The sequence below is a fragment of the Lynx rufus genome, unplaced genomic scaffold (genome assembly GCF_022079265.1).
Source record: "Lynx rufus isolate CCGP_SWC_20201006 ecotype Redwood Valley unplaced genomic scaffold, mLynRuf1.p SCAF_6, whole genome shotgun sequence".
In the NCBI taxonomy this organism is placed as follows: Eukaryota; Metazoa; Chordata; class Mammalia; order Carnivora; family Felidae; genus Lynx; species Lynx rufus.
In genome coordinates this window covers 29,577,117-29,602,548 of record NW_025814878.1, presented here as the reverse complement: position 1 = coordinate 29,602,548, position 25,432 = coordinate 29,577,117, and the positions used below count along the sequence as shown (strand labels likewise).

Sequence of the window (25,432 nt, the reverse complement as noted above, 5' to 3'; positions counted from 1 at the left end):
CTGTGATCTTACCTGAGTGAGCTTAAACTTCTTATTGTATCTAAGAAATAATTGCTGGTATATGATCGTGGACCACTATAACTACTTGTTTCTGATAACTCATTGCTATATAATATGGCTTTGTAGCACAGAAGGCAGTAAAGAATGGTTTTCCAAAATCTTTCATCATTTGCTATTTTCTCCAGTCTGAATAAAAGGAATTATAACAACCACTTAATGCTACATAATAATTGGAGAGTAAAAATGGCCACAGAAATCATAAACGCTTAGTTACACAAAATCTTTATATACGATTATAGTTTACTACTAAATACAAAATAGCTGAAGTGGAAGATGGAAGATTCAATAAGATCTTTTGCCAATGACATGAAGAGAAGATATTTTATAAGTTTATTTTTATTACTTTTTGGGGGGGGTGTGGGAGAGGGGCAGAGAAAGGGAGACAAAATCCCAAGCAAGTTTTGTGCTGTCAGCACAGAGCCAGATATGGGGCTCGAACCCATGCACTGTGAGTTCACGACCTGAGCCTAAATGAAGAGTTGGTCACCTAAGTGATTGAACCACCCAGGCACCCCTGAAGGTCTTTGTTTTTAAGTGTTAAGTGTTTTAAGTGTGTTAGAGACAGGGCTTTCTTCCTAATTAAATGTTACAGGTTAAACATTAAGAAGATAGCTTTAGATTTTATATTTAAGACTGAAGAAGAAATGTTCATTTGAGAACACATGCTATTTATGTAAAGTAGTTAATTAAACCAGATATTCAATTATCACTGATTATTTAATTTTCAATTAATTTAATGCTCTGAAAAATATCCTATCTTAATTTCATCTTAAAATGCCGCGAAATCATACCATGTTGCTTCTGGCCCACACATCTTCATTTGTCCTTTTTCAGGTTTATTCCCTGCTGTCCTGAATCTTGCTTCCAATGCTCTCATCACCACAAATGCAACATGTGGAGAAAAAGGACCTGAAATGTATTGCAAATTGGTAGAGCATGTCCCTGGACAGCCTGTGAGGAACCCCCAATGTCGAATCTGCAATCAAAACAGCAGCAATCCAAATCGTATGTATTTTATTTTTTTTTTAATATTTTTTAACGTTTATTTATTTTTGAGACAGAGAGAGACAGAGCATGAACAGGGGAGGATCAGAGAGAGAGGGAGACACAGAATCGGAAACAGGCTCCAGGCTCTGAGCGGTCAGCACAGAGCCCAACGCGGGGCTCAAACTCACGGACCGTGAGATCATGACCTGAGCCGAAGTTGGACACTTAACTGACTGAGCCACCCAGGCGCCCCCATATCGTATGTATTTAATACATGTTTGCATGGCACTGGCTAAGATCTGTAGTTGAGAGACTTTTTTTTTTAAATTTTTAACATTTATTCATTTTTGAGAGAGAGAGAGAAAGAGAGAGAGAGAGAGAGAAACAGAGCGTGAGTAGGAGAGGGGGAGAGAGAGAGGGAGACATAGAATCTGAAGCAGGCTCCGGGCTCTGAGCTGTCAGCACAGAGCCCGACATGCGGCTCGAACTCACAAACTGTGAAATCATGACCTGAGCCGAAGTCGTTCGCTTAACTGACTGAGCCATCCAGGCGCCCCATGTAGTTGAGAGACATTGAGGTGAAGTTGCATTCAAGTCAAAGGGTTTGTGGTCCCCAAATTCCTAGACCTTTTCTTCCATTGGGTGCTTCTTTATACCTCTTCTGTACCATCTGACAAACATTATTGGAGTTCTCTATGTGTACCAGGTATAGTGCTTGAGAAGAGTTTTCTAGCTGAACACAGTCATTAGGTTCACTACCTCCAGAATCACATCTGAGGATGTGGTTATTAGTGCAGGCTTTAGTCATTTGTTGGTCACTTACGTGCCAGGTACTCCGGTGAAGATCAACAGGAATAAGGTATGGTCCCTCACTGCAACCAGTGAAGAAATAGGCAAAAGGTACAAAGTAAACAATGAGCATAGGGTTCTGAGGGAGAGAGAGGAGGGTTACAAATTAGTCTTGGTGCAAGTGAAGGCTTGCTAGAAGTGCCATCTAAGCTGAGACTCAAGGACAAGTATTAAATACGCAGGTAAAGAAGAGAGAGTGAGAAGAGACGAAGAAATACCAGAAAGATCAGAATGAGATAGAAAACCTTACTTGCTCAGGGAACTACAAGTAGTTGGAATGGCTAGAACTAAAAGCATCAAAAAGCAGAATGTAGAGATGTGTCTTGTGCAGAGGCTGGAAGTGGATTATGAAGGTTCTTAAACACCACAAGAGGGGAGTTTTAAGGAGAGGTGTCATACAAAGCCCTCTTGCTGGCTTCTATGAACCACACTGATGTCTCAGATTCATTTATGTGTTTATTCGGCAAGCATATGAACCCCTGCTGCTAGCAATGCATTGTACTGAAGTATAATGGTAACTCATACATAGTTCTTGACTTGAGCGACTTAGGGGGGGAATAGGGGAAGCAGAAAAGTAAATTGAGTGTTAAGGGAACATGAGAGAGGCTATTTAACTATTTCTGGGAGAAAGTGACTCATGTACTGCAGAAAGAAGAGTAAGATGAAAAGTATTATGAAAGAAAAAGCATACACAAGTCTTGGAGTTATGGAACAGCGTGATACATTCAGATAATGATAAGTAATTTGGTTTAATGGGTAAAGAATTTATATGGAGAAGGGGAGAATGGTGTGAGAGGATTCTAGAGATGGAGGTTGATTTAGAGATATGCGTTGGGAAATTATCAAATCTGTTGGGGAGGTTAATAATGTGAATACTTAATGTCAAAGAGGTGAGTTCTAATGGGGATAAAACTTCACAATTATAGCATTTTAAAATTTGCTTAGTTTCCTTCTCTTTTTAAGCTAAAAACCTATAAAATGAAAGAAGTTTTCTCTCACAATTTGCATTTTTTACCTCAAAATAAAGTTGGAAGGCCTTGTGTGTTCTTTATTGGAACTAGTTAAAGGGTAGAATGCATGGTCCCCTCTCTATTATATAATTTAGAGATGCTGAAAACATTATGTTGGGAGAATTGGAACTTTTGTGATTAAAACCGGTGGGTCTTGTGTATCACAGAATGTTTAAAAAATCTTAAGATGGCAACTACCAGAATCTTCCATGTCTTTAATGACTCTGATTATTTCTGTGATTCAGATTATTATGATATAGGTATGAGTGAAGAGTAATGGAACACATCTCACCTGTTGGCTTATTTTTTAGAACAATAAGGGCAGAGGATCTGGGTCAAAGCCCCGGGGAAGCATTAGAAGCTAAGGGAGGTTGATTTAGTGGAATCCAGGAAGGCAATAAAGAGAAACAGAATCCAAGGAAGGAAGGCAGAAGATTCAGGTACCATGCTTGTGAGGAAGGAAAGAATTTTCATGAAGAATGAATAATCAACAATGTTAGCTACTTCAAGATATTGAGTAAGAAAGTATAAAATAGATTTTCCTTGATTTTGACAATATGGACATCCATTGGTAAACTTGTCAAAGCAGTCAGTGGATGGATGAGGCAAAAGCCACATTCAAGAGTTAGTGAGTGGTAAAAAGGAAAGAAAGAAGTATAGGGGTGTTCTCTCAAATATCCTTGGTGTGAAAGAGAATGGATGTGGTGTTTTGAAGGTTTTCAGAGATGGGGCATTTGAGCAAGTTTCAGTTGAAAGGAGAGGCCAGGAAACTTGAGGATAAAGTGACAATGGGGGTGGTAGTTCTCTAGAGGTAAAAACAGATGAGTCACTGAGCACAGGTAAGAAGGCATCCTTTTAACTCATCAAATCAGAAAGAGGGAGGATGAGTAGAGGTAGATAGAAGGGAGTATTTGGGAGGAAATTCTTATTTAATGCTCTTAATTTTCTTATTAATATGTGTGTCTGGGTTTTCTGTTAAGGAAAGAAGTAAAATTTTGATTAGCCCATTTGGGTAATAGGAGGAGAATTGCTGAGCCATAGTGAGAATAAAGTGAGAATTCTTTTTTTTTTTTTATTTAAACTTTTTTTTATTTATTTTTTTGGGACAGAGAGAGACAGAGCATGAACGGGGGAGGGGCAGAGAGAGGGAGACACAGAATGGGAAGCAGGCTCTGAGCCATCAGCCCAGAGCCTGACGCGGGGCTCGAACTCACGGACCGTGAGATCGTGACCTGGCTGAAGTCGGACGCTTAACCGACTGCGCCACCCAGGCGCCCCTAAAGTGAGAATTCTATATGGGGTGGAATGGAAGAATCAAATGTTTGTGCTGATCCTCATGGAGTTTTACAGAGAAAGTAGAATGGAAGAATAAGGTGGCAAGAAAATTGAAGTCAAGTCTGAAGATAAATGAATTGATGGACTATGAGCTTTAGGTTTGTTAGGGAAGAAAATGAAGCCTGATGGGGAGAAACTGCCATTGGTTTAGACTGGTAGCCTTGATGATTTGATAAAGAATGTGAGAAAGGCTAGAGGCATGGAAATGGCGGGGAGGGGGTGGAGAGGATGTACTGGGCAGAAAGGGGGAGTTAGGTAAAGTATATAAAGTGTGTGTGTGTGTATACATGCATATATGTGTTTATATATGTATGTATATAAATATAAATACATATATGTGTAGTTCCTGACTACAAGTACAAGGTTAGGATAAATAAGGCTTGAACATAGAAAGCAATTAAGCAAATATTCCAAACAGTAAACTCAGGGCTTATTATCTGGTACATATTATAAATGATGTAGAGTGGCGCCTGGGTGGCTCAGTCCATTAAGCATCTGACTCTTGATTTCAGCTCAGGTCATGATCTCACAGTTGGTGAGACTGAACCCTGCATCCAGCTCTGAGCTGACAGTGCAGAGCCTGCTTGGGATTCTCTCTGTCTCTCTCTGTCTCTCTGTCTCTGTCTCTGTCTCTCTCTCTCTCCCTTTCTCGCTCCCCCCGCCCCATGCTCTTTTTTTCTCCCTCAATAAATAAATAAACTTAAAAAATAAAAAGTGATGCAGAAGTACCTGGGTGGCTCAGTCGGTTGAATGTCCGACTTCGGCTCAGGTCATGATCTCACAGTTCGTGGGTTTGAGCCCCACGTCGGGGTCTGTGCTGACAGCTCAGAGCCTGGGGCCTGTGTCAGATTCTGTGTCTTCCTTCTCTCTTCTCCTCCCCTGCTCATGCTCTGTCTCTCTGTCTCTCTCTCTGTCTCTGTCTCTCTCTCTCTCAGAAATAACATTAAAAAAAATTTTTTTAAATAAAAAAAATAAATAAAAAGTGACGTAGAATTTCTGAGAAGGAAAACATTAGTGGGAACTGAAGTATCGAGAGGAAGTTCCAAGAGGCAGTCAGATTCAGCTGAGAATTAAAAAGCTGAATTGCCTGAGATTAGAAGGAAAGGTATTCCAGGAAAGGAGAAAAACAAAGAAATGTGTACAGTAACAGAGGAAGGAAGGAAGGAAGATGGAAAGCTTGGGGTGGAAAATAATTGAGGGGAGACTCTTTTTTAAAATTAAATATATATATATAATTTTATTATGTAAAATAGTATAAATATTTATGTATTATAAATAATAAACTTATTATTAAATAATTTATTTATTATAAATACTAAATACATAATCATATAATTATTTATTATCAATTATATATATGAATATTTAATTCTTGAGTGAGAAAGAGAGTCCATAAGTGGGGAGAAGCAGAGGGAGAGAATCCCAAGCAGCCTCTGCACTGTCAGCATGGAGCCCGATGCAGGACTTGAACCCATGAGCTCACAAGATCATGACCTGAGCTGAAATCAAGAGTGGAACACCTAACTGACTAAGCGACCCAGGTGCTCCAAGTGGAGACTCTTGGTTGGAAAAATGAATGAGGTGCATTTGCTAAACTGAGTCCAGGAGCGATCCTGTCATTTCCCCCTTCGGAGTTATATAGTCAGGGTCTCTTATGTCTCCATGGAAGACGTCCATGTTTAAGCAAGCCTGTCTTATAGGTTTATATTGGGATAGAAGTGACAGATTGTTTTAGTAAAGCCAGATACACAGGAAGTATGTCTTATATTTCCTCATTTTTATTTACCTGATGTGTTTTTTTTTAATATTTATTTTTGAGAGAGAGAGACAGACAGACAGACAGAGTGTGAGCAGGGGAGGGGCAGAGAGAGAGGGGGAGACCCAGAATGCGAAGCAGGTTCCAGGCTCCCCCAGCTGTCAGCACAGAGCCTGATGCGGGGCTCAAACTCACCATGACCTGAGATCATGACCTGAGCTAAAGTTGGTTCAGAAGCTCAACCAACTGGGCCACCCAGCTGCCCCTGCCTGAAGTGTTTTTTAACCTATCATAATCTGGATTTACTTTGTGTGATTAATTTTAAGCTACCACCTTCATTATATTTCAAAGTCTTGTTTTGGAACTAGAGATAGGGAAAGAACATACCCCATAAGAATAAAAATCTAGCAATAAACTACATGAATATATTTTAGGAAAAGTTGGAGCAGCAGATGATAAAATTTTACAAATGCATTGAACTGCTAGAACATATCAGGCAGGTCTGTGCGTAATCACCATACAAAGAAAAGGAAGCTTGAACTTCCGGTTACTAGATTGTGCTTTCCAATTATAAATTAGCAGTTTGAAAGATTTACTTCATCAGCGATTCCCTGGCCAGTATTCTGATGCAGTTAGCCCTTGGATTTACTTGTGTAGCTATCCCTGTTGAGGATGTTATAAGTTTCTATCTCATTCTAAATAAGGGAAGTATGCCAACAATTAATCAGTATTTGCAAATTAATTATGATTAAACTTTCATAATGGGGATTATGGTTAATTGTTGATTCATCTCCCAGTCCTCATTTTCATGACTAATTCTCATATCAATTTGACCTGAGGTGGCAGATATAAAAATTTCCAATTAGACAGCTTCTCCCAGAATTACCTGAGCCACAAATTTGATTTGGAAATATGGTTGTGGGTGTGTTTTTCTATCACATATTAAACCCACAATCTGTAAAGAAGATTCCAGAGGATGTTTGGGGAATGTTTGTTGTGATATTTATTTTCCTTCAGAAGCAGTGCCAGTAATATTTCATTTATGGCTGATTCCTGACGTGTCAATTTCAGCACGCATTGACACCACAAGGGCATTTGTTTGATATTTAGTTATGCTTATGGTATTTGCTGTCATTATAAAGACCTGACACCTTTGCTATAGCTTCAACAGAACAAGTTCACTAGTGCTAATTATTAAATACGTTCAGCAGTTTTACTTTTCATTAATGAGGTAGGATGCCTCATCTCAGTGGACTGCTAATGTGATAAGACTTGAGACAAAACAAAGTCCATCCAGTTGTTTAGTTGAATTAAATCATTTATCAGTAAAAATAGAACATTTTTGTTCTGTCCTATGCTCTCATGTTCCCATAAGTAAGTCAAAGACATAAACCTTTATGTTTTTAATTAAACAAGGTATAGCAGGCTGCTTTAACAAAATTAATCTAAAAATATTCACAATCTAAAGATGGCAAACTTAATGAATATTCAGTTTTGAATAAAATTTTTCTTTTGAAGATGACTTGACGTTATTATCAAATTCCTATTGCATTGAGGACTTCATTTTGCTTTGTTTTGTGACTTTCACATTTTTTACGAAATGCAATTTGCCTGTAATTAAGATTCAGAACAGTATACATTTTGAACAGATGTATAGTTTATTTTATATATATGCATAATAATGGTTAGACTATTAATAGCTGTAACGTTCCTCTGGTAACCCTGTAAGATTAGAGTTCTCATCCAAGATATGTTTACTGGCCCCTGGAAAAAAAGAGAAACTGAGAAATTCCTAATTTTTTGTGAAAACAAAATGAGTGCATTTTAAAGAACAGTTCTTCATTTCGAAATTATGGTTCTTTAAAACTTTGCCTGATTCAAATGTTCATTACTTTATGAAATAACAGTGATGGTACATTAAATGACAGTAAAAGTTGACTGGAGGTTCCTATGTTTTACATAAATAAAGAGCTAGAACTCCTATATCAGTTCCACAAACCTCTCATACACTTTTTTTTTTACTTTACTTTTTTCTGAAACTTAATCTGGGAACCACTGCTGTGAGTGGAGTTTTGTTAACCCTAGTTCAAGAATTGTGCACACGGTTTAAGTGAGTTGCCATTGTTGAATACCAAATGGTGGAGCCAGGTGGTGTACAGGTGGACTATTTATCCCTCATACTCCCCCCTTCATATTCCAGATCTCATGCTTTTTTCATCACCATTATCATTAGAGTACATGGCTACATGCTACACCTTGTAGGCAAACGGAGGTCCATGATTGCTCCTTGTAGTGATGAGGTTTGTTCATTATTTGAAGTATTCCTTCCATTTACCAAAAAAGATTGTGTTCTAATCTAAAAGGTTACTCTTAGGCTATTTATTTGAAACATCTCCCCGGAGAAGTAGTGTTCAGAAGTTCTCAAGACTGACGCTCCAAAGCATATGTTATCTGTGATGTATAGAAGAGTAGCAGGGAATCTAGCCTCCAGTTTATTTACATGTCTATGGGCAAATAGGCTGACTTTCAAGTGAGAATTTAGGAAGTTAAGTACCCTTAGTGCAGCCCTTGGAATAGAAATAGGAACCTCTTGGGGCACCTGGGTGGGTTCATTGGTTAAGCGTCCAACTTCGGCTCAGGTCATGATCTCGAGGTTTGTGAGTTGGAGCCCTGCATTGGGCTCTGTGCTGACAGCTCAGAGCCTGGAGCCTGCTTGGATTCTGTGTCTCCCTCTCTCTCTGCCCCTCCCCCATTTGCACTCTGTCTCTCTCTCTCTCTCTCTCTCTCTCTCTCTCTCTCTCTCTCTCTCAAAAATAAACATTTAAAAAAAAAAGAAAAGAAGAAATAGGAACCTCTCCATCCACCTCCACTCCTGCCATTCTCACCTGTGAATGAGCTGGGCCTGCTGAGAACAGAACAGAACTTGTGTTACTTGGAAATGAGAACAGATTTCCAATGGCTAAGAACCAAAACAGAATGAGGGCTTTGGCACCTCAGGGGTAATGGCTGCTGTTGTGAGACGCATGGAGCTAAATTGGAGAAGAAATGTGAGGTTTGAGGGGTGTCAGGAGAAAAGGAATGGTAAGAAAGAACAGTAGGTGTGGGGAGGGCTGGAGTGAATGTCCACCCCTCCCATCGTCTATCTCCAGTCTTCCTTTTATTTATTTTTAAATTATTTTAAAATTTTATTTATTCATTTTGATAAAGAGAAAGAGCAGGAGTGGGGGAAGGGCAGAGAGAGAGGGAGAGAAGGAGAGAGAGAGAGAGAAAGAGAGAGAGAGAGAGAGAGAGAGAGAGAGAGAGAGAGAATCCCACACAAGATCTGAGCAGTCAGCACAGAACCCGATGCAGGGCTTGAACTCACCCACTGAGAGATCATGGTCTGAACTGAAATCAAGGGTCGGATGCTTAACCAGCTGAGCTACCCAGGAGCCCCTCCAGTACAGAACAGTAGGTTCTGTTCTCACCTATAGGTAGTAAAGGAGAGGGAAGATCCATGTTTTGTTGGTAGGAGAGAGTTTTGTGTGCTGTTGTCTCCCTGCTTGCCATCATTGTGCAGACTCCTCCACTGAATTAGTGATGATGGGGATGGACAATGCTAAATGAGAGGTTTGGAGTATCTTTCATTTTTTATTTTTAGTTTTTAACTTTATTTATTTTTGAGAGAGAGCATGAGCAGGGGAGGGGCAGAGAGAAAGGCAGACAGAGGATCCAAAGCAGGCTCTGCACTGACAGCAGCAAGTGCTCAAACCCCACAAACCGAACCATGAGATCACGACCTGATCCAAAGTCTGACACTCAACTGACTGAGCCACCCAGGCACCCTGCCCCTCATTATATTTGTAAATACTGGTTGAAAGTTGGCAAGTTAAGGACTGACCATGAAAAGCCTCATAGGATGGATCTGACAGCATTTTGTATTAAGCCCAGGTAACTGGCACCAGGGTGGTGCAGTCAATTAAGCATCTGACTCTCAGTTTCAGCTCAGGTGATGATCTCCCGGTTCATGGGTTTAAGCACTGCATTGGGCTCTGTGTTGATGGTGCAAAGCCTACTTGGGATTCTCTCTCTCCCTCTCTTTGCTCCTCCCTCACTCACATTGTCTCTGTCTCTCTCAAAAATAAACTTAAAAAAAAAAAATCCCAGGTAACATATTGGGCTGCCCAAGTCTTGGTAATAATGAACATGTCAAAAGGGCAAATCTTCAAGTACCCTTCAACCACAATTCAGAATTTTATGGGTTTTTTTTTCCCACAGTGTGGATGGCATACAAGAGCTGCCTCAAACATTAATTTTTGCATCTTGGAAGGACTGACGTGTTCATCAGATTTCAATATTATTTCTTCACACTTAATTTCTGTAGTAATCTTCAAAGTTGCCTATTTTAATTGATGGCCAGAGTGTTGAACAGCTTCTCCTATAGCCTAAGTATTTAAGCATTTCATATGCCATATAGAGTGGTCTGGAAAAGCTGGCATAAAATAAATTCTCTTGAAGATATGAATTGCTCTCTTTGTATTATTTTGCTGTTTGATATTCACATGATGATGGCTTCAACTTAGTTTTACTTTTTTTCTTTAAAGAAACAGCGATCAATTCATTATATGTTCTTTTTTTGTCCTTTCACCTGCTGCTGATTCAATAGAGAGACACCCGATTACAAATGCTATTGATGGAAAGAACACTTGGTGGCAGAGTCCCAGTATTAAGAATGGAATTGAATACCATTATGTGACGATTACACTGGATTTACAGCAGGTATAGTCCCTCTTTTTTTTTATTTACCAATTTCTACTTTTAAAATTGTATTTTTGATTTACTATTTGTTTAGTTAGTAGTTCTTGGGTGAATTTTGCATTTATTTCTAAAGCACAATGAAAATGAATTCACATGAAGAGTTTAGAACTGAATTAGCAGCTGACTCTGTTTTGACTAATGAGAGTTAATGATGAAAATATAGATCAAGCACGTTTTACATAAAGAAAATATAATAGTGCCATTTTTTAACTTTTAAAATACTACAGCTCTCCCGTTCTGATCATGGTGTGTTCACTGAAAGGTTCTTGGATAACAGGGCTCTTGAGTAAATTGCCTCTCATTACTGAGAGTTGAACAAGCTGTGACAGTTGATTCTTAAATTAAACTTGGGCCACTAAATGAGGTAACAAGCCTTGTAGTTGTACAAAATTGACGTTCAAGTTGTTCAAGTTTGTGTGGCAGAGGCCCGGGTGCCTTCTACACTTAATTTCTTTCTTCTTTTCATTCACAATATTCAGGTCAGGCTGAAGTTATTACTCAAGGACCACCATCACCCCAAATTATTTAGGCTTGCAGATAGGATGGGATCTGGTAAAGTGTTTCCATATTTTGCTGTTATTCCAAATATAAAAACTAATTTAATTGACTGAAGCCTGAGACTGGGGGCATTTTACATAGGTTGCTTCTGTAACTCAACCTCTTTCTGATTCCCTGTAATCTGTGAGGGAAAGGCTCTCAGCCATTCCTCCTGGGCCCAGTAGGGACAGAGAAGCAAAGCATTTTGGGGTTAGTGAAGGCAGAATGACCAAGATAGTTAGTGACAGATACTATATATACACTGTAGAGGTCATATTAACACAGGTAGTCATGGTGGAGGGAAGCACCAGCCAATGGGGATTGGTCACATTCTCAGAGGACCAGATAGATACCAGCCATTTCACATATGGATGCTGTGTATCATCAACAGGAGTACAACCTCCTCTATTCAGAGCTTGGGCCCATTTTTGGCCAGGGTATACACATTGGGGAACTCCAAATTGCTGGCTGGTGGGTCTCACAGGAGATCTTCTTTTTACCCATCTGGGACAATTCAGGACCTAAGCACCTGGGTGACAGCAAGGGCTCAGGGCTGCGACTAAATCACCAGGTGGCAAGGATTTATATCCACCCATACTAACAGCTGAATGTCAGCCTTGAGTTAATGGTATTTCCCAGTAAGTCTCCAAGCACTATCAAGGAATGGCAGGGCAAATTATGGCACTGATCAATCATGCTTTAGGTCAATGATCTCTGGTGCATGAATCCCCTGAGGATCCCACCTTCAAAGTGGACTTCATCCCTCTTCTGATAAAGACAGCTTAGTTCTTTATCAGTCACCGTGGTTCTCTCTCTTCATGTGGTGTTTGAAAGTTGGCCTTCGCAATCAGAAGTGATTTTGCTGTTACCTCGAGTCATTGTCGGGGATAGGGAGTTAATAAATAGTGATGGCTAATTTCTCTAGTTTACTCTCTGCTTATTCTTCAATTTGCACATGGGGCAACTTCAGAGTCAACACTTTTTTTTTTTAATGTTATTTGTTTTTGAGAGGCAAAGGGACAGAATGTGAGCAGGAGAGGGGCAGGGAGAGAGGGAGACACACAATTCAAAGCAGGCTCCAGGCTCTAAGCTTTCAGCACAGAGCCTCACTCAGGGCTCAAACTCATGGACCATGAGATCATGACCTGAGCTGAAGTGGGACACTTAACCATCTGAGCCACCCAGGCAGTCTACTCTTAATATAATTTACATAAATCACTTATATTACTCTTTGCTCTCAACCATAATAGTATATATTTAATAAGCATAGCAGCATTTTTCCCTTCCAGTTTAAAACTGGATGATACCATTACAAGTTTTTATTAAATCATTTCTATCCAACATTCCTATCATTATTAATTCAACAGGTCAGAGTCCACCTGAAAGCCCATTTCTCAATGAAGACATTTCTTTTTTCCTAGGTTTGCTTTGTATCGCCACTCATCCATTCCCACATGATATCTTAAGACTTATGTGGATTGTTTTCCTGTTTAGTTTAATAGCCTTAAAATTGAGTGAATACTCCAAGACACCTTTTATAGTTGAGTCTTCATAACAAGTTATAAAATTCTATTTATAAGACAGGTCTACCTAACTCCAAAGTCTGGAGTATGCCTAGTGGAAGCCATACATGGGCCCCTATATTACAGGATGGCACCCACCCATGTCCTTACTTATTTTAACCCCCTCCTACTTCCTGCAAATCAACCTACTGTATGTTCAAGAGAAGGGCAGTGCAATTTGTAAAATGAAATAAATCTTTATTTCTATTTGACTCAAGGTTTTAACTTAGCTAGTGTTTTAGTGACGTAAAAAGTTAAGTAGGTTTTGTAATCTGTTTTTATGATGGAATTCCTCAGGCAAGAAGGGGCTTTAGCCCTCTCCTTTGGTCTTAGGCTTGGAGTAACAAATTCCTGTAACTTGTAACACATTCCTGGAACTTGTTTAGCTAAGGAACAAAGCTGCAGGCAGGCATGTTTCAATGCATTGGCAACAGAGACAATGTGGACATCCTTAGTATTTATTTACTTCTCACAAAAATCTTAAAAGGGCAGCTGGAATTATTATCCTTATGTAATAAAAAAAAAAAACCACTGAGACTTCGAAAAGTCAAGTGACTTGGCCTTCTTTACAAAGCTAATTATGGACAGGGCTAGGATTTCAAGCTAGGTAGTCTGAATCCAGACCAGTATTTCCTAAACTGGGATCTGAAGGCTAGCTTAGGTTGCTCATGAGAAATTTTGGTATTTAATTTTAAGAGCTTCGTTTATTGCTTGGATTCTAGAAGTACCACACTATGATCTCCTGGCTTCTATGGGAGAATACAACCATGTGTCTTATTGTAAAACGAGAGACTAGATCTCTCATTTTCTAGTACATTTTAGTATGCCTCTAACATAGCATAACTTCTGTCTTTTTTTAAACCTACATCATGAAGGATTAATAGGTTATTCAGCATAATATGAGCTATTATCCTACTGGGAACCAAGGACAGCAGTTTTATAATGAAGAGGTAAATATCACTAAGTGTTTGTTTGTCATTGATTCAGCAAGAGCTTTGGCCATTCCTTAGCTCTCCTTTTTATTTTGAGATGTAGGAATTTCAGCCAGTGCCAGTTTTACTTGCTGTCGTTGATATATACTTGGCTCCTCCGTGAAATACTTTTAATAAAATTACTATTTTAAATGTAAACAGCCACCATTGAATTTCCTTGATTAAATCTTTATAGATTACACCAGAAAATTCCTTTTTACACTTTAACATTCTAGGTAAGTATGAAAAACAAAGCAATTTACTGAGAAGAGAGTGGCTCCTTATTTTATTAATAGATTGTTTTCAGATTTTTATTACTGAGGAATTATTAACTTTTCCCAATTCTGTTATTTACTCACAGCATATCTTGAGCAAGTGACTTCATCATGCTGTGCCCCAATTTCTAGATTACCATAATAAATATTACAATATCATGGTAAGAAATCTGAAGTGATGATAATAGCAAAATAGCAATTTTGGGTATTATAAGGTCCTGGTATCAGCATAAACTTGAAGAGAAACTTAACTCACAATGTGTATACAAAAATCCAGTATGATGACAAAGAAAAATATACAGCAATTTAAAAGACAATAATGGGGACTTAAAAGTTAATAGGATATCCAAAATAGTCCCTTTTAACTCATTTCCAACCAGATTTTTGCTACAATATGGGTTATATCTGATCTCATTTTTTGACTTAAAAAAAATCTGGCCATTTTCTCTCTCTTTGATTTATTTAGGAAGAAAGCCAACTGGAGGCAAGTGAGATAAAATATAGGCAGGCAGGCAGCTTTTTGATAGACTTTGTTAATATAAAGTGAGGTCATTTTCATTCCTGCATAATTCAGGTATGCCATGAAATTAGTTATACACATGTGAAGGAATCTCCTTCATTTTGATAAACAATTCACTTCTCTTCCTGGTCTATCCCCCAAAACTAAAAATGCATTTGTAAAGAAAGATAGTCTTGAAGCTACAGAGATCTTGACCTAAATATTTTATTCATTGACCTTACAGAGACATATTTAGTGAGTTAGGTTAACAGTGTTAAATGAGGTTTGGAAGGAGGTTGAATTAGCATTACTGTGCAAATACTATGGTTTTAGAATCTATGTGAGTAGCATGGAAACATTTTTCCTATATCTTTAAACTGTTGGTGAAATGATTGAACATTTTTGTAATAATAAAGTGTGAAATACATTAAAATATTTCAGTATGTTCAATTTTTTCATATATTCAATATTTTCTTGTTTAAACATAATAAGGATGGTCAAATTTTCAATCTCAAAGGAAGATTGTTATCCTTTCATTGCATATTCTTTTCTCACACTCCTCTTACTCATTCCTGTTAACAAATCCATTGTCCTATAGCTTAGAGAACATTAGCTCCACCTATTAAAGAATGAAAAGAGAGAGAGAGAGAGAATTTATAAGCATTCAAGAGGTTGGTTGGAGTATAAATGATATACATTTAATTAATATCTCATTATCTAAGCAAAAGAGACATACACATGTAATATATTAAAAAGCCACACAATATTTATTTATTTTTTAAACGTTTACTTATTTTTGAGACAGAGAGAGACAGAGCATGAACGGGGGAGGGGCAGAGAGAGAGGGAGACACAGAATCGGAAACAGGCTCCAGGCTCTGAGCGGTCAGCACAGAGCCCAACGTGGGGCTCGATCACATGGACTGCGAGATCGTGACCTGAGCTGAAGTCGGATGCTTAACCGACTGAGCCACCCAGGCGCCCCATGCCATACAAGATTTAAATAGTGTTGCTGAATATGCTTCTGTTCAATACGATGTAAGTCTATTCGATGTAAGGGTTTTCTCCTGAAGACAGATCTCTACAAAGGCATTATTAGCCCATGGTGTGGTGATCAGATGTTTATTTCCCAATAGTCCCACTCTATTTTGAGTCCTTGAAGACAGAGGCTTCCATTTATTCCATTGTGGAGCTCGGCATTTAGCAAGAACTCAGGAGATTTGATGAAAGAATAGCTCATGGCTGCTCTTCAAATCACTGAATTTTTTCCTGGTAGTATTTGGGCCACTACTAAATTGATGAATACAAAACCATCAATAGAGGAAATTATGATCTACACATTCAAGATGTCCTACATAGATACATCTTGTTTAGTATAGCAGAATATGATTACAATCACTGTTCTTGCCTTAGTTTTTGTTGTTGTTGTTGTTGTTCTTTTAAGATCATTGATTGAATGTCATAAATCGAATGAATCTATGGTTAATTAGAAAATATATTCTTCCTCTAAGTGAATTTATGCTGACCTCTTAATCATTAATGAAGGTGACAACCAGCTTTAGTGTCTACATTGTGTGGAACATTAGTTCTAATTGTCTCAGGTCTACATTCAACATTGCAGTCATATGGATCCTATTAGTACAAAATCAGATTATATCACTCTTTCCAATAAAGCTCCCTAATGGCCTTCCATCTCACCCAGTGGGAAAAGCACAATGACCCAGGAGGATTTACAGGATCTTTTTTTCACCCCATTTCATTTCTGGACTCATCTCCCTGTGCATTTGCCCTTCTGGTGTCCTCTTCAGGTTTTAAAGGCCTGCCTCAGGACCTTTGCACTTACTCTTCTCTCTTTGGAATCATTTCCCCCAATTTACATTTAAGGTGTTTCCTCTCTTCCTCTGGGCTTTTATTCAAATGCCACATTCTTAGAGAGAACATCTCTGATAATCCTATTTAAAATTACAAACTCCTCTCTACTTCCTAACCCACTTCCCAATATATTTTCTCCATAAAATATATTGCAACCTCGCTTACTATGCATATTTTACTATTTATGTTGAATGTCGCTTTTACCTCATTGTTCGATATGCAATTTTCATGGGAGTTGAGATATTTTTCTTTTTTTAATGTTTTATTTGTGTGTGTGTGTGAGAGAGTGAGAGAGAGAGAGGGGGAGAGGAAGTAGGGGAAGGGAAGGGAGACACAGAGAATACAAAGCAGGCTCTAGGCTCCGAACTATCAGCACAAAGCCCGACACAGGGCTTAAATTCACAGACTGCAAGATCATGACCCAAGTCAAAATCAGATACTTAACATACTGAGCCACCCAGGTGCCTCTGTGTTTTTTTTTTTTTTAATCACCACATTCTAAGCACTTAGACTAGTGACCAGCATATGAAGCACTCAATAAATTTATGCTGAATGAATAAATGATTAAATGAATGAACAGTGCAAAACATTAATCCGTGAGGTAAGCATCTTAATAAAGTTGAGAATTAAACAAAAGATGAAGTAATCTCATTGTGATGTTATAATAAAATATGCTGTACGTTTTAAAATTTGTGACTTTTTCTTTAAGTCTCAGGCTGAATAACACAAAGTAAATTTATTCACTAATCCTCTTTCCAAACATATTCTAAACCTCAGTCATATTTGTCACCCTATATGACTTTACCATGTTTGTAACTTTTAGGAAAAGCAGGTGTTAATTCATTTAACTCTTCTTCTGTCACAGAGAAGTAAGTAAGACTGTAATTTTTAAAATATATACATATATATATTTTTAAATGTTTATTTTTAAGAGACAGAGCATGAGCAGGGGAGGGGCAGAGAGAGGGAGAGGATCAGAAGCGGGCTCCACACTGACAGCAGAGAGCCCAACGTGGGGCTCGAACTCACGACTGCGAGACCACGACCAGAGCCTAAGTTGGTCACTTAACCGACTGAGCCACCCAGGCGCCCCAAGGCTGTAATTTTTTGAGTTTATATTTTATTATTTCTTAGTGAAAAAGGAAAAGTAGATGTAAAAGGGGAGGAAAGCCTACCATGATGCTACGTAAATGAGAGTATAGACACAGGATGTATGTATTTTGATATAAAATGCTGATAAATTATTGCAGCATCATGATAATGGGAGTGTTTGGAGATACAGATCGTATTTCAGGTGGTCTCAAGATGACTGTCCTGGAAAATGATTCTTGAAACCAGAGAATAAATTAGAGAATTGTTTATTTAAAAACAGAATAATACATAAGGAAGAGATTGTTAAAAATCTGTGGGAAAGGATCTGTTAAAATTTTAAAATCGTACTAATTCTGTTATGGAAAGTCTGAACAGAACTGCCTAAAATAGACCGAACGTGGGCAGTTTTCACAGCTGTCTGATGACTTCCACACATAAAACACAACTGCATTTCATCACGCTGGTGTATATTGTGTCTTCTCCCATTTTATTCTTGGAGTCTAAGTTTTATAACATATCCTATATGTTACATATATTATGTCTATGATTGTATCTATAGATTACATGCACATCTATTTCTTTAGAGGCTGACTATGTTTTTAAGTTATACGATAACATGTGTGTTTTAGTTCGTAGATAATACATGTTCTCATTATGACCCCGAGTCTCTAAAATACTGGCAAAAAGGATGAGAATGAGGCTAAAAAGAAAGGAGTAAATAACCTTGTGCCCGAGCTCCAGTTCCTGACCTGTCACTTATCAGTTCATTTGTCTTTGGTAAATTGTCCCATTTTTACACCCCTCGATTTGGTCACATAGAGAATGGAGATAATAGTACCACTTCTTTCTGAAGACGATCGTTATAAGGATAAAGTGATGTAAGGTAGGCAAATTGCCTTGCACACTACTGCACATTACTTGATACTCAGTAAAAATTAGTTCCTGGCCTTCTACTGAAAGTAATGCTGAGCAGAGAACAATGGCAATGCTGTAAAAAAGCAAAGCCAAAGCTAGGTTAAGTTCAAAAACAGTTTAATTACTGAGATATTTAAGTAATATTTACAAGTTTCACTTGGCATATAACTTAAGAAAATTGTTGTACTTAATAGACGGTAACTTATGAAAATTAATATTTATATAGAGAAAGTCTAAAAAGCGTCACTTTTACATTGAAACTCTTTTATAACACCATCTGTACTATTTTGCTGTGATTATATCCTCTCGGCTACTTAAATTTTTAATCATTAGGAAGTAATCCTATTCATTACTAGTATGCTCTTCAAAACTTTTCTTGCCTGGTATCATTTTACTTATATCAGCTTCATTTTGTTATCATTTATGAGATTTTGAAAAATCTTTTCATTAATTTCCATCAGCTGCCACCTTCCATTTTATACATGGTTTCTTATAAACGGCATAGAGATGAGTTTTGACATTTTATCTAGTCTGACGATGTCTTTTATTTATTTTTTAATTTTCTTTTTTTTTAATGTTTATTTATTTTTGAGAGAGAGAGAGAGAGAGTGAGCAGGGGAGGGGCAGAGAGAGAGGGAGACACAGAATCCGAAGCAGGCGCCAGGCTCCAATCTGTCAACGCGGGGCTTGAACTCACAAACTGTGAGATCATGATCTGAGCCGAAGTCAGACACCCAACCGACTGAGCCACTCAGGAGCCCAACAATGTCTTTTAAAAACATTTATTTTCCGTGTATCTTTACCTGTCTAAGGGGTTTATCAAAGTGAAGCATGTATACAAAAAAAAAAAAAAAAAAAGATAAATCATAAGTGAAAAGCTTGGTGAATTTTCACAAAGTGAACCTACCTAAGTACCACCTAGATCAAGATGACCAGCATCTTAGAAACTACCCTCGTGCTTTCTCTAAATCTTTCTCTCCTCTCTTCCCCTAAAGATAACCAGTGTTCTAATTTCCATTCAGCAGTGAAGCCATTTAACCCTAGAAGTTTTCTCTGTGGATAGGATTTTAGGTACAGATCAATAGCTATAAGAAATGTAAGCCTCTTCAGAGTTTTTCTTATTTTCTCTGTTGAGTTGAGCTTTTTAGTGAATTCATCCATTTTCCCTGTATTTTCAAATGTATTGGCACAAAGTTGTGAATGATATACTGTTATTACCTTTTCAATGTATAAATGATTTGTAGTGATGCTCTTTTTTTTTCATTCCAACATTGTTTTGCAAACTTTTTTGTCCTCAACAGCTTTAATAGGTTTTATAATTTTGTTAGTCTTTTCAAATAGTTGATTTTTGACTTGGCTGATTTTCTCTATTAGATTAAATATTGCATTGAATATTGCATTGAATTCCACTTTTATGTGTCTTTTTTTTAACTTTTAGTTACTTTAGATTTTAGATGACTTTTTTTATCTTCTTGAATAGGTTCCTAAATTATCAATATTTTAGTCTTTCTTTTTTTCACACATATTTTTTTAAGGGTACATATTTGCCCCCATACATGATTTTAGTTATATAAGATTGATTATGTTGCATTTTTCATTATTATTTATTGAAAAATATCTCTGGAGCACCTGAGTGGCTCAGGTCCTGGGTAAGCATCTGACTCTTGATTTTGGCTCAGGTCATGATCTCATGGTTCGTGAGTTCGAGCCCCACGTTGGGCTCTGCGCTGACAGTGTGGAGCCTGCTTGGGATTCTCTCTCTCCCTGTCTCTCTGCTCCCCCTCGCCCCCTACTTGCACTCTCTCTCTCTCAAAATAAATAAACCAAAAAAAAAAAACTTAAAAATATTTTCAACGTCCCTCGTAATTTCTTTTGTGACTTATGAGTTACCTAGAAGTTAAGTGCTTCATTTCCCAACTATTGAATGTTTTTCTCATCTTTTTGTTTCTGTTTTTTTCTCACTTAATTTTACCATGGTCATTCATGTTTTCAATTCTTTGAGACTCAGGTTTTTGAGCCTTCTTTTCATCTAGCATATGGTTAGTAGCATTTGCACACTCTGGAAGAATGTGGATTCTGTACTTGTTGGCTGCAGTGTTTTAAATACATCAGTGAGTTATGTATGTCTTTGTGAATATATATTGAGACTATTTTGTTAGGGGCATACAAACTTAAGATTGGAGCTGTATTAATCTTCTTTCCATACTTTTGCTAGCAATAATTCCATCTTTAAGGTTTACTTTTGTAGCTTCACTAGCTTCCGTTTTGTTAGTGTTGCATGATACACTATTTTCCATTCCTCTTGGTGTCCTTATATATAAGGAGTACCTTTTGTGAGCAGTATGTAGTTGAATTGAATTTAACCAGTTAATAATCTTTGTCTTTAAATTGGATGTTTAATTTACATTTAATATTACAACTGATATTTGGGTTCAAAGTGCCACATTCCCTTTGTTTTCTATTTGTCTTTTGTAATTTTTTTCTGCCTTCTTTTTTTTTTGATATTAAATACTTTTTCCCCATTTAATCATTTGATTTATCCTTTCATTAACTTGTGTTCTGTGCAGTCTTTATTACTAATTACCATAAATATTATAGGACTCATCTTTGATTTCTCAGAACTTGCTATAAATTTGTATGTTTATCACTTCCAAGCCAGGCGAGACCTTAAAACACTTCACCACCATATTGTCCACTCACCCCATCCCTTACCCAGTCATATTTTGTCTTGATGTGTTAATTCCATGTATATATTAAGCTCCATAAGAAGTAAATGTTACTGTCATAAACAGACAGTATTCATTTAATTTTGAACATGTTTAAATTTTTCTGTTTCTCTGTTTATTCTTTGTGTACTTCCCTCTGAGGTCATTTCTCTCTTGCTTTTTTTGTAAATTTTTTTAATGTTTATTTATATTTGAGAGAGACAAAGAGAGAGGATGAGAGGCAGGGAGAAAAGGAGACACAGAATCTGAAGTAGACTCCAGGTTCCAAGCTGTCAACACAGAGCCTGACATGGGGCTCAAACTCATGAGCAGTGAGATCATGACCTGAAATGAAGTTGGATGCTTAACTGACTGAGCCACCCAGCCACCCCTATTTTTTGTTTAATGGAAGAGTTTCTTGGTGACAAATTCTCTCAATTTTTTTTCCTGAAAGCCTCTATTTTTCCTTTATTTTTGATTCATATTCTTCATTAGGAATAACATTTTGTTTAAGTTATTTTCTTCTAGCACTTTAAAGATTTCATTCCATTATTGCCTGGCTTTCATAATTTTTGCTGAGAAGTCAGTTAATTTTTTTTTTTTTTTTTGCTTCTCCTTTGAAGGAAAGGTGACTTTTTCCTTTGTCTCCTTTGAAGATTTTATTTCTTTGACTCTGATGTTCAGGAATTTACCACAGTGTCTAGGAATATGAATACTAGTTGGGATTCAAAACCTTTTGAACTCTGTGGATTGATATCTTTCACTCATTTGGAAAAATTCCCAGCCAATATTTCCTCAAATGTTGTTACTGTCCACTTTCCCTCTTCTATTTCTGGGACTCCAATTACAAATATGCCAGGCTTTTTGTCAAGTCCATGATGTATTCTATGCTTTACTTTTTTTTCCTTTTCTTCTGCCCTTCTTTTAACATTTTCTGGTGACCTTTTTTAGTATGCCCATCCTTTCTTCTGTTGGGTCTAATCTATTAAACACTAAACACTAAATTTACTAAATTCTTACTTTCAGCAATTCTGTTTTTCAGTTCTTAAATTTCCATTTGATAGGTTTTAAAAATAGATTTCAAACTCCTTCATTTATTCATCGCAAGACATTAATCACAGGTTTTTTTTTTTAATTTTTTTATTTATTTTTGAGACAGAGAGAGACAGAGCATGAACGGGGGAGGGTCAGAGAGAGAGGGAGACACAGAATCCGAAACAGGCTCCAGGCTCTGAGCGGTCAGCACAGAGCCCAATGCGGGGCTCGAACTCATGGACCGTGAGATCATGACCCGAGCCGAAGTCGGACGCTCAACCGACTGAGCCACCCAGGCGCCCCAATCACAGGTATTTTTAATTACATGTCTGATAACTACATGTAAACCATCTGTGAGTTTGTTTTCATTGTCTTTTTCTTCTTGGTTTATTCATGGAAAACTTGCTAGTTTTATTATTATTAAATAATGTGCATTGTGTCTGAAAATCTGTAACAGTTCTCTTCAATGGATTTATTTTTATTCTGGCAAGAGTTAGAATAGGGCCAGCTTGCCCTGATTCAATCAGCTATTAAGATGTTTTGTGCCTTTATCAGGGATTCTGAGGGCTGTTTCTGATTAGACCTTATTTCTAGAGGTGGCCATTCAGGGATCCCAGCAGACAGCATTTTATTCCCTTCTTGGCTGACTCTGTACTCCAAATTTTGTCTTCTCAGATCTATGAGATTTCCAAAGATCTGCTTAGCATTTCACGACTTATGAGTTCATTTTTGCATGCTGTTTATCTTCTGGTTCCTTCACCACTTAATTGGTAGATCTGTTGAAGGCAAAAGCTGAACAGAAAGTAGGAATCACTTTCTACAGCTCATGACCCTTCACATGCTAGCTTCACATTTTTTCAATGGCTTGTGACTTCATAGCTGTGAACTTCAGTGTTCATCTTCTCATCCTGTGGGACTGATGAAAGCCCTAGAATGTAGCTTTGTCTTTGAGCTTCAATTCAATTCACCTTTTAGTACACCAGTGAATACTCTGAGAGGAACATGGCCAGCTCATCCTGATCTATATCCTTTTAATCACATCTGACTGCCTTCATTGCTCTCTGATGCCTTCAAACAACTGTTTTTGGTGTTTTATTCAGCATTTATAGTGTGTCTCTTTGGGAGAAAGTAGAAAATATGTCTGTGCTATTTGTGGCTTTAAAAACAAAAATCCTAGTGTATTCTTTTTTTAAAAAAAATGTTTATTTATTTTGAGAGAGGGAGAGAGAGAGAGAGATCACAACGAGGGGAGGGGCAGAGATAGAAGGAGAGGGAGAGAATCCCAAGCAGACTCTGTGCTGACAGCACAGATGTGAGGGCTTGAACTTACTCTGTGATCATGACCTGAGCCAAAATCAAGCTTCAGTCACTTACCTGATTGAGCTATTCAGGCGCCCCCAGAGTGTATTATCTAATGAGAATTCTTTTTGTGTGTGAATTTAAGGAGTAGTCTCAATTATTGCTTCAGTATTAAAATATACTAATTATTGGGAATTTTTTGATGGATTATAAAGAAATAAGAAAGAATATTTAAGATTAGGATCATCCTGGAAAATCTGGGATGCATGAGTTTACCACCTAAAGTAGTCCTGAACAAAGTCGGTACAATCCTAAGTAAGAAGTCCTATGCCCTTTATGGTATCTGTCCTGAATAACATATAAATAAAATAACAAGGCTGCATTTGAAAGATATTAATTGAACAACTGCTACTTGACACTAACTGTTCTTAGCCTGAGCATCTGGCCATGAAGGAGACAGAAGTTCTGTTTTTTCAGGATTTTACATTCTAATTGTGGGGGGCTATGGTGGTTTTCTGAGGGTGAGAGAAGAGACATAGAAAATTAGGTAAATAATTACAGTAGTGAAAGTGTCATGGAAAAAAAAAAACAGAACAGGATGATACAATAGAAAGTGATAAAAGTAGCTACTTTATTTATGTACTCTGTCTATGCATTTTTCAGAAAGTGATATTTGAACTAAGAATTGAATAACAGAAAGTACCAGTCATGGAAAAAGCTGAGTAAAGTATGTATCAGGCAGGAATACACTTGGTGTGGTGAGGAATGGAAAGAAGTCCCATGTGGCTGGAACATAGTGATCAAGAGCGAAAGTCATGAGATGATGTCCCCATGGAATCCAGATCTAGTTAGTTCCTGTAGGAAGTAGTCAGTCCTGATGAGGAGTTAGATTTAATTCTGAGTATAATAGGAGACATACATTGGGATTTAAGTCAGGAGTAATATGATTTCATTTATTTTGATAAAAATATTATTCTGCCAGCTAAATGCAGAATGATAGCAGTGAAATAAGCAGGAAACTAAGTAACAATTGCAAAAGCAATGAGGGACTCTAATCAAGAGATGTTTGTGACTTGGACCATGGCAATGGTAGCAGAGATGGACAGAAGTAATAGGTTAAGATTAACTGTAGAGGTTGGTGTGACCAGAGTTGATGGTGGAATGGGGGTAGAGAGTGTGGCAGAGATGTTGACTCCTAGGATTTTGGCCGGAAGGAATATATTTTGTGGAGATTGTATGGGCTGAAGGAGGAGAAGGTTGGGGATGCTAAATAGTAGATAAGGACTCTGTTTAACATTCATTGTTTGAAATGTGCACTATCCCACCAAGTGGAAACATTAAAGAGACAATTCAATTTACAAGTCTGGAGTTTAGTGGAGAAACCAGAGGTAGTGATGTGAATTTGGATATCACTGGCACAGCAATTTCATTTAACACAAAGGCCTCATTGAACATCACCTAGAAGGAAAGTGTAGAGTTAAAAGGATGTCCTAAAATTGAACTGTAGTCATTTCAGATTTAGAGGTGACTGCAGTAGGGAGGAGAGGAAGGCAAAATCAAAGAAGCCAAGATAAAATCTATCAAAAAAGAAGGAGTGATCAACCATGGTGGTGTAGCTGCTGAGAGGGAGGAGTGAAACCACTCAGCTGTTGGAAATATCAGAATGTGGGGGAAAAACATTAAAGTTCAATTAATAACAATGTTTTAAGAGATCCTTAATAAAGGTGATGGCTCCAAGCACTGAGACTTGATATGGAAACTCCCACCACAGCAATACCTACTAGTGTTCAGTTTATTTGCTTAAATGTACATATGTTCATATAGCCAAATTATGGAATGAGCCTAAATGTCCATCAACTGATGAATGGATAAAGATG

General features: G+C 37.6%; 1 protein-coding gene across 1 annotated transcript in view; it reads left to right on the top strand.

Annotated features, from left to right (window-relative positions):
- The first annotated feature begins 333 nt into the window (after positions 1 to 333).
- Positions 334 to 25,432, top strand: part of LAMA2 (laminin subunit alpha 2) — a 475,613-nt gene continuing 450,514 nt past the window's right edge. Inside the window, exons 1-3 of the mRNA XM_047102999.1 lie at positions 334 to 388; positions 895 to 1,065; positions 10,643 to 10,755. Coding sequence (XP_046958955.1) covers positions 334 to 388; positions 895 to 1,065; positions 10,643 to 10,755 — 339 coding nt within the window. The remainder of the gene's footprint in view (positions 389 to 894; positions 1,066 to 10,642; positions 10,756 to 25,432) is intronic.